Source organism: Onychomys torridus, chromosome X (assembly GCF_903995425.1).
Source record: "Onychomys torridus chromosome X, mOncTor1.1, whole genome shotgun sequence".
Lineage (NCBI taxonomy): Eukaryota > Metazoa > Chordata > Mammalia > Rodentia > Cricetidae > Onychomys > Onychomys torridus.
The window spans coordinates 6,699,636-6,708,628 of record NC_050466.1 but is presented as its reverse complement, the minus strand read 5'-3'; the positions used below and the strand labels follow the sequence as shown (position 1 = coordinate 6,708,628).

General features: G+C 37.9%; 1 protein-coding gene across 3 annotated transcripts in view; it reads right to left on the bottom strand.

Moving 5' to 3' along the window:
* Positions 1-635: 635 nt before the first annotated feature.
* Positions 636-8,993, bottom strand: part of Usp9x (ubiquitin specific peptidase 9 X-linked) — a 142,895-nt gene continuing 134,537 nt past the window's right edge. For all 3 annotated transcript variants that reach the window (XM_036175504.1, XM_036175503.1, XM_036175505.1), the window contains 4 exons: positions 8,711-8,867; positions 7,951-8,163; positions 6,774-6,869; positions 636-4,496 (listed from right to left, as the gene is read on the bottom strand). In XM_036175504.1, the coding sequence (XP_036031397.1) occupies positions 4,359-4,496; positions 6,774-6,869; positions 7,951-8,163; positions 8,711-8,867 (604 nt within the window). In that variant the 3' untranslated portion in view covers positions 636-4,358. The remainder of the gene's footprint in view (positions 4,497-6,773; positions 6,870-7,950; positions 8,164-8,710; positions 8,868-8,993) is intronic.

The window sequence follows — 8,993 nt, the reverse complement described above, 5'->3', positions numbered from 1 at the left end:
ACCTTGAACTCCTGATCCTCCCCTTAAGTGGTAGGTAGGTTCATAGGCATATACTGTTATACTTTGCTGCATATTTCACTATACTATGGCCCAATTTTTCTTTAAAAAAAAAAAAAGTGGAGCAGAAAATCATATATACCTGACACTTTGGAGGCTGTGAGGTCACCTTGGTTACAAACTGAATTCTAGACCAGCCTGAGTTGGTGTTTCAGTAAAAATCAAATGTGAGGAATATTTGAAACGCCTTTCTTTAGCAATAATCCTTGAAGTATTCCAACTTTGGGGAAACATCAATAGGTTTTGCAGAAGTCAAATGTACTTTTTCAGTCACTGAAAAGTAACAGATGAACTGCTAAAGTGAATTTTCACACTAATTTAACCCCTCAAAACAAGGAACTTTTGAGATTTAAAATCAAGACCCAATGTTCAGCTGCTTAGACATGAACACATGCTGGAGCTATAAATGACCCATTATAAACATTTCCCTTAAAAAATTCAAGGGCCAGGAATGTGGCTCAGTGATATAGCACTTGTCTATATATATTTGATGCCCCACATTCCACCCCCAGCAATACAGGGGGGAAATGGGCTTTAAAACTTAGAAACAGTTTCAATAAATAAAAGAAAAACCAAAATTTAATTTATAAAGTTTTATTTTTGTATTATGTGCTAGATCTTACGAACTGTGGACAATCTTTTATGTCAGTCTGTTGGCTTGTAAAAGGCTAAGAAGTATGTGAGATTTGGGTGGTGAAATTTCCTTTTGGGAACCCCAATTCCAAAATTAAAAAAAATTGCACTCATTAGTGACTTGAAAATGTGGTTCACCTTCCCCCCGCTTACACCTGTAAGTTTGGAGGACAAGTGCTACATACTTCTGCAAACACAAAATAAGAGTTAAAAATACAATCGGCAGCAAGTTCTTAATACATTCAGCACTTCTTTAGTGATTTATCACACCCAAAACCTTATTTTCAATATGCAACACTCAAGTAGGTGCAGGACCAATTCTGGTTGGTCCCTATGATGAAACCAGTACTGAGAATGGTTTTGTTGCTAACACAAAGCTGGGGCAAAGGGGTGCTGTTTTCCTTTATCAGCAGTCTGCATGTCCTCGTACCTTCAAACTAGAAATCAAAACTGGGCACTTATCACAAAAAGGCAATTTTCTAAAATTCTAAATAAGGCAGGATATAGCCACCAAATCAACCACAAAATCTGACAAAGTAAAATAGTCCATGGGAGAACATAACCTGGAAAAATACTAATAAAAACCCAAAGAACTATTCCAAAGTAAGTCACCTGAATATTCAGACTGTTGCTTTCCTTTACAAAAGTAATTCAAATAAAAAAGGCTCCTCATCTTTTTAACCAATATGAGGATTAAAGAGTTAAGTTGTTATTGTTCACTAATAAAAGTTAATCATGAAAATAGAAAACATTTGAATAATTCTAGGTCTGTATAATTATAGCTGAGACAAAAAAGCTGCGAAATCATCACTGAGAAAAATCAATGAAAAGAAACAAAGCCCAAATATGATTATGTTTGTATTTCTGCCTCTGTGATGCTGAACACAAGAATTCGGTTGGTGGAGGGCTTAGAAACAGCAGCAATATGGTGTTTACCAAGTTGTACACGGAAATACTTAGATCTGACTGGGCAAAGCCGCAGTTCACACAGTTTTACAACTACAATCTCTTCAGTCTTTACGGTAACAGATTCTACTGTCTTCAATCGAGTAATCATGCCATTAGAAATGTGGGAGTATTTCAAAGGAAGACTAGTGATTCTGCAACAATTAAAGGAGGAAACATATGGCTCAAAAGAATCAGTTGAGAGAATCAAATAATTTTTAGGCACTTTAAGACTTGAAATTCAAAACGTGCCATTTATGTTTTAGAGAAAGACCTCAAAATCACCACTATGTTGCTCTTACAATAACATGCATCTTAAAATTTCTGGTTATACATTAATGCTTAAAGAGTTAAATATAGAAAATAATTTGCACAAACAAACAAAAATAACTCTGTTCACTTTCCCTCACTCATGGTCACAACACAGACCAGCTCTTTCTCAAATGGAGGGAAACATGACTCATAAGCCCTCATTAGGAACTGGTGGGCTTATACACTTAAAGCAACTAATGGGGAGGGGGAATCCCTCCAAGACAAAAAAATTCACAGCCTTTGAAAATGTCAAGTTTTCTCTTATCTAGGAAGTCACTAAGTTTTATGTTTTTCATAATTTTGTTAAGGAGCAGAAAATATCCAAGTTGTCTGTCAGATGGTAAGATAATGTAACTAGTACCAGTTACTTGTCCAAACAAAGCTAACCTACTCCACTACTTGAGGAACTTTGAAAACTTCCAGTTGGAAAGGCAAACACTGTACAACCTTTGCTCAAACTTCAATTCAGGCTGGAGGTGCAGCTCAGTGGTAGAGCACTTGCCTGGAGTGCTTGAGGCCCTGGATCCCCAGCTCCACAAAAACTGAAACAAAAGTACCAATTCTGAAGTAAACAGAATCTATCTAGTGTCAAAAGTTGCTAAAATTACAGGAAGCCTAGAAGCAGGATTATGGAATACTGCAAATAAGATACCAAAGCTATATCTTAAATACTGCCCCTTTTAAATCACAAAATAACAATGCTCAATTTTGCTTCTGCTTTGACCAACTATAGTCTTTCAACATTTTCCTATCAACTGAAATGTAAAAAATACAACCAAACTTGTGCTCATTAAATACACATGTATATAAAAAAATACAAAAAGTATAAGATTGATTGTTAGGGAAACTTTTATAGCATCAACATCCTGTTTTCCAAGTCCTTTTAGTAAAGAGCCAATCTTTCTGTGCATAATATATGCAGTCTTTAAAAAACAAAACCCCAAACACACCACAGGACAAAAGTTCTTCTTAAATCAAATTCTATTTGCGAATTCAGCAAAATAATTTCTATAAAATAAAACAGCAAAATATTTAAATAGGGTGGGTTGTATCTGTTTGCAGGGGTATTTGGTTTTAGACAGTTTCTGAAAATTACACACATTCAAGTCACCAATTCTCTTTGAAATACAGTATTAACTGATGAATTCTTTTATCTTCAAATTATTTATTCTAAAATTGTAATACCTCAATTATATTAACTACCAGTAATCTTTTACTTTTAAATTAGACCCTGCTTTGAACATTAAAATTTTGGAATGGAAAAGGAGCTAGGACAATTCTTGCTTTCAAGTAAAATTATGACTGAGCAGAGAATCAGTCAGACATCTTGGTGCAGAGGTACTCCAAAGACTGTGGGGTTCTGACTTCCGCATCATTGGGATCCAGCAGAAGGACAGTTTGAGAAGAGTCAATTAGTAAGCTCTACCAAAGAACAAAACAAGCACACCAAATACAGTCTTCTACTAGGCTCCAGCCAGCATCCTGGCATAGCAAATTTTTGCATATTTGTTTTAAGTCTTTCAAAATTCCCACCACTAAATCGATACATTAAGTGTTCTTTATCCCACCCAGAGATCTGCACTGTCAAATACGAGAAGGAACATGTGTGCAACTGAGAACTGCTTGTTTGCCACAGTTCTCCCCTCAGCCTGTATTTTATAGTCTAGGGTAAGAAGGAAAGCTCCGAGCAATGCAGCCTCCATGTCAGGACAACTGCAGTCATTATGGTACTATTTCCTCACTGGCTACACTAACTCGTGTGAAGCCATGCTAAATGTTACAGCATATCTATAGCTTCAAAGTGATTAACCTAACATCAGAATAAAAAGGCAATGAAAAAGATCTAGAAACATAGTACGTCACCAATTGTCCACATCAACCAAATAATTAAAAGGTCACCAGCCTTACATTGCTCATAGTAAAACTGACTCCAGTGGCAAAGAATGAGCATGAAACTACCGGTGTGACATGAATGGGCTGTTTGTTGCTGTTGGTTTACTTTGTGTTTTTGTAAAGGAGGTGATCCAACTGCCACAAGGTAGGCAACACTGGCTGCAGAGTGCAGTGGGTATAACAAGAAAATTAATGTAGTTTTTGTAGATCTGTGAGTCTCATCAAGGAAAAAAAAGTTTCTTGCTTAAGAATTAACAGTCAAACATTAATATACTATATACACCTTTGCCATTTACACATTAGCATCAGGCCATTTATTACAAAACACTATACACTTTCCACTGCAGGCGGGTTATATATTGACAGCATATTTCTGCAGATAAGACAGTGAATAAACTCTCCACTCCATGTTGATTAGGAATAGTTTTTCTAGTTTTAAATATTAGCCAGACACAGAAAAAAGTTGGACTGTAAGGCCTGGGTGCACAGTCTTGATGGAACCAGTTAATGTGTGCATTTCACTGATCCTTGGTCTGAGGTGGGGACACTTCTTCACTGCCTTCATAATTTTCTTGTGCTCGTTGGCCAGTTCTCTGAGGGTTATTCATGTGATGTGCTGCTGGGCCTGTATATGGCTGTCCATGCACATGGTTATTCTGAAAGGGAAAAGAAATCTGTGCATTACAATTTTTCCATGGCTGGAGAAATGGATCAGAGATTAAGAGACTATATACTGGTCATACAGAGGACCAGAGTTTGGTTCCTAGCACCCATGCCAAGTGGCTTATAACTGGCCTAACTCCAGCTACAGGATCTGACACCTGAGTCTCTGCAACTGACATTCACTTGCATATACACACAATACCATAATTAAATGTGGCAAAATAAATCTAGGAAAAACTCAATTTTTTTTCAACAGCAAACACACTTTAAAACCATGAGATGAAGTTGATGGGAATGCAAAAATTTATTTTATTCTTAGGACTTACTTTTAAATACACTTGCCTAATAATGGAAACTGGTTGAAAAAGAAAAAACTTTTTTTTTTTTTAAAGTTTTTCGAGACAGGGTTTTCCTGTGTAGCTTTGTGCCTTTCCTGGATCTCGCTCTGGAGACCAGGCTGGCCTTGAACTCACAGAGTTAAAGGCATACGCTGAGCTGGGAGGTGGTTGCGTACGCCTTTTAATCCCAGCACTCGGGAGGCAGAGGCAGGTGGATCTCTGAGAGTTCGAGGCCAGCCTGGTCTACAGAGCTAGTCCAGGACAGGCTCTAAAGCTACAGAGAAACCCTGTCTCGAAAAACCAAAATAAATAAATAAATAAAATAAAATAAGAGCTTTCTTAGGGCTGATCAAAGTAACTTCTGTGCTGGTTCCTGATTTTTTTTTAAAAGGCTAGGGACTCATTGTGTATGTAGCCCTGGCTGGCCTTGAAACTCACTATGTTGCCTGCCTTTAATGCCAGCACTCAGGAGGCAGAGGCAAGCAGATGTCTGAGTTAGAGGTCAGCCTGGTCTATAGAGGATAGCCAGGGAAACACACAGAAATCCAGTATCGAAAAACAAAAATAAAACAATAAAATTAAAAAAGAAAAGAAACTTACTATGTTAACCAGGCTGCTTCTGCCTCTCCTAGTACTGGAATTACAGATGAGTGTCACTGTAACTGTTCTTTATCTTTTTAAATGCCTGAACCTGACAGGGTGAGGTTTTCTTTATAACTCCATAAGCCAGGCCAAGATTTTAGGCTTCATGTACAATTATTCTACACTATGAAAATAACTACATGGAAAAAAAACACTAATTATTTCTTGTGGTTGGATTTATACCATAAAAGGTAAGGTTGCATTAAGTGCTGTTCTCATGGCATGCTTTCCAGACCAGTAACATCTGTGAACTTGTGAGGATTAGACTGACAAAAGATCTCAAGCCCTCACCCCTCCAAAGACAGGGTCTTAATATGAAGCCCTGGCTTGTCTCAAACTCAAGAGATCTGCCCATCTGTCTCCTGAGTGCTGGGATTAAAGGTAAGTCATACACTCTTTGAGTTCTAGCACTCTGTACCATGCCAGGAAGCCAGTGTCCATTTATATACTACTGCCACTGCAAAACATTAGATATGGGGGTTGGGGATTTAGCTCAGTGGTAGAGCACTTGCCTAGCCCTGGGTTCGATCCTTAGCTCCAGGGGGGAAACAAAACAAAACAAAACATTAGATTTGGCAACATCTACATTTTAGGAATGTTCCCATTTAGGATACTATTTCTTTTCCCACTTTTGTAATTTGACAGTTAATCACCTGTGTAAACATGCCAAGTTCTCCATAATTTTTACTGTTAATGAAATCCCAGGCTAGTTAAGCAACATTATTTCACTGCCATCTTTGTGTTTTCATGTCCCCACTCCAACCATTCTTTTGATCATGTACCCAAAGTTAGTTTAGACAATCTGAGTTTATAGTCGTGGTAAAAGCCATCATTGGGGCTGGAGAGATGGCTCAGAGGTTAAGAGCACCAACTGCTCTTCCAGAGGTCCTGAGTTCAATTCCCAGCACCCACATGCTGGCTCACAACCATCTGTAATGAGACCTGGTGCCCTCTTCCATATACATAATAAATACATAAATCTAAAAAAAAGAAAAATTCAAGTCATCCTTTATAAGTAAGAATGAGATTGGTTTCAGAGCAGTGGTTCTCAATCTTGGGGTTGCAATCTCTGGGGGTGGTCTGAATTACCTTTTCACAGGGGTCACATATCAGATTTCCTGCATATCAGATATTTAAATTATGATCTATAACAGTAGCAAAATCAGTTATTAAGTAGCAATGAAAGTAATTTTATAGTTGGGGTCACTACAACATGAAATGTATTAAAGGGTTGCAGCATTAGGAAAGTTGAGAACCACTGTAGAGGTTAACTATCTGACTCCTGTTTACCTGCTGATACTGAGATCCAGGGGAATGGGGGTATAATGGGGCATCTTCTGGTGGAGGTGATTCATGCTCATCTGGGGCATCTTGGTCATCTGGTTCCTAATTAAAAGAAAAAAAAAAGAATAATGCAGGCAACATCAAACTCACTGCTAACTCTTGTTGACTTAGCAACAACTTTTAAAAACTGTTTATTACTCCTGCAACCTAAGGCGCAGGGAACCTCCCCAACCACTGAGGGGGCAGAAGATTATAAAGAGTCAGAGGAACAGGATGTCTGTTTTGAGACTGTCTCCTAGAAATGCCAGGGAAGCCACATACATACATGGCTGCCTAAACAAGGATACCAATAGATGTGCTAACATGGAAAGAAGAAATGTCATGAGATTTCAAGCCTAGACAGAAAACTAAAGAATGCTGAAAGCAGAAAAATTATATCCCTCAGGAGAGAGTCCCCCAATTACTTATCCAATACCAAATGGTCAGCCCTAAAGTAACAAACATATAAGTAACTTTATACACACTGAGCAGGTTATTTTTAGATTTAGGAATATAGATATATGTAACAACATTTAAAGAAAAAGAAGCCATGAATCTAAGAGGAAATCTAGAAGGGGGAAATAATGTGGTTATATTTTAATTTGAAAACATCTACCTTCACATGTGCTATGGTTCATATGCACACACATACAGAGAAAATGAATGATGTTAAAGGGGGTGGGGGGAATGGGGCTGGAGAGACAGCTCAGAGGTAAAGAGCACTTGCTGCTCTTCTAGAGGACCCAAGTTCATGTCCTAATAATACCCAAACTGCAGTTCACAATAATCTGTTGAACTCCAGTTCCAGGGGATCTAATATCCTTTCTTCTAGCCATGGCACCAGGAAGGTACATGGTGCAGACATATATGCAGACAAAGCACCCATACAAATAAAGGTTTAGAAAACAATTAAAAACTCCTAATTTGCATTCTCTTCAAAGTGCATTTCTGAAGTTATAGCACAGTAATTTCTGTGGAAGGAGACATCCTCATTAACGTAACATATCACTAATATTAAAGCAAGCACAACTCTAGCAAAGCCTTTAAGAAACAACACTGTCATTAATACACAACCAGTGGCCTAATAAAGAATTACTTTGCTTTCTTCCATTTCTATCTCTTGTAGGCTGGTGGCTTTTTTTACCTCCTCAGGACAGAGTTCACAAGCTTTTGCAAGTGTCATCCTAGCACTATGTGATCTCTCCAAGAAATAACCATTTGATGTTTCATTGCTTTGCACTGGGGGAGACCAATTGTTGTAAGTGTATTGAGGATTGCCAGTGTATGGTCTTCTTTCGAGTTCATCTCCAAGCCATTCCACTGCCCAGGTCCATTTCCTTTTAAGATCTCCATTGCCCTTCAAAAGTAAAACCATATACACAAATAAGAAGATTTGGAGTATCTCAAAGAACACTTAAAATGACAACCACTCCACAAACTCAGGATTCTGTTCTTTTTTTTTTCCTCTTGAAATAGACGCTCGCTATGTAGCCCTGGCTGTTGTTGAACCCGTTGTCCTCTTGCCTTAGCTTTGAATATTGGGGTTATAGATGTATACTCACCATACCTGGATTCAAACAAGATTTTTTTTTTAAGTTTTTCAAAACAGGGTTTCTCTGTTTAGTCTTTGCTGTCCTGGAACTTACTTTGTAGAGCAGGTTAGCCTTGAACTCAAGAGATCCACCTGCCTCTGCCACCTGAATGAGTGCACCACCACCACCCAGCTAAAACAAGATCCTAATGTCATTTTTCCTTTCTTATTGTTTGTGGAGCTGGGGATTTAACTCCAAGGCTTTGTACATTATGGGTAAACGGTATACCACAGAGCTACAGCCTTAGCCCTTTAAAATAGCATCTTTAACTCTAATTCAAATTTCTATGAAATTATAAGAAAACACTCTCACCTGCAGGATCTGGTAAGCAACAGGACAACTGCTAAAGAGAGCTACCATACATTTTATACACTGGTATGCTCTTTTTTGATAGTGATTCTTGGAACGCTGGATTGTGTCAAACAGCCCATCTCGGTCATCTGGAATTCCTTTAAGGGCATTATGAATTCTGAAAACAATCAGAAGACAAAAACTTCGAAAATCTAATAGAAGCTAACATTTATTGAGTGTCTATTATATGTCACCCAGTAAATGGTGAGTTCAGTTGTTTCATACTGAAACAAACATACTACTA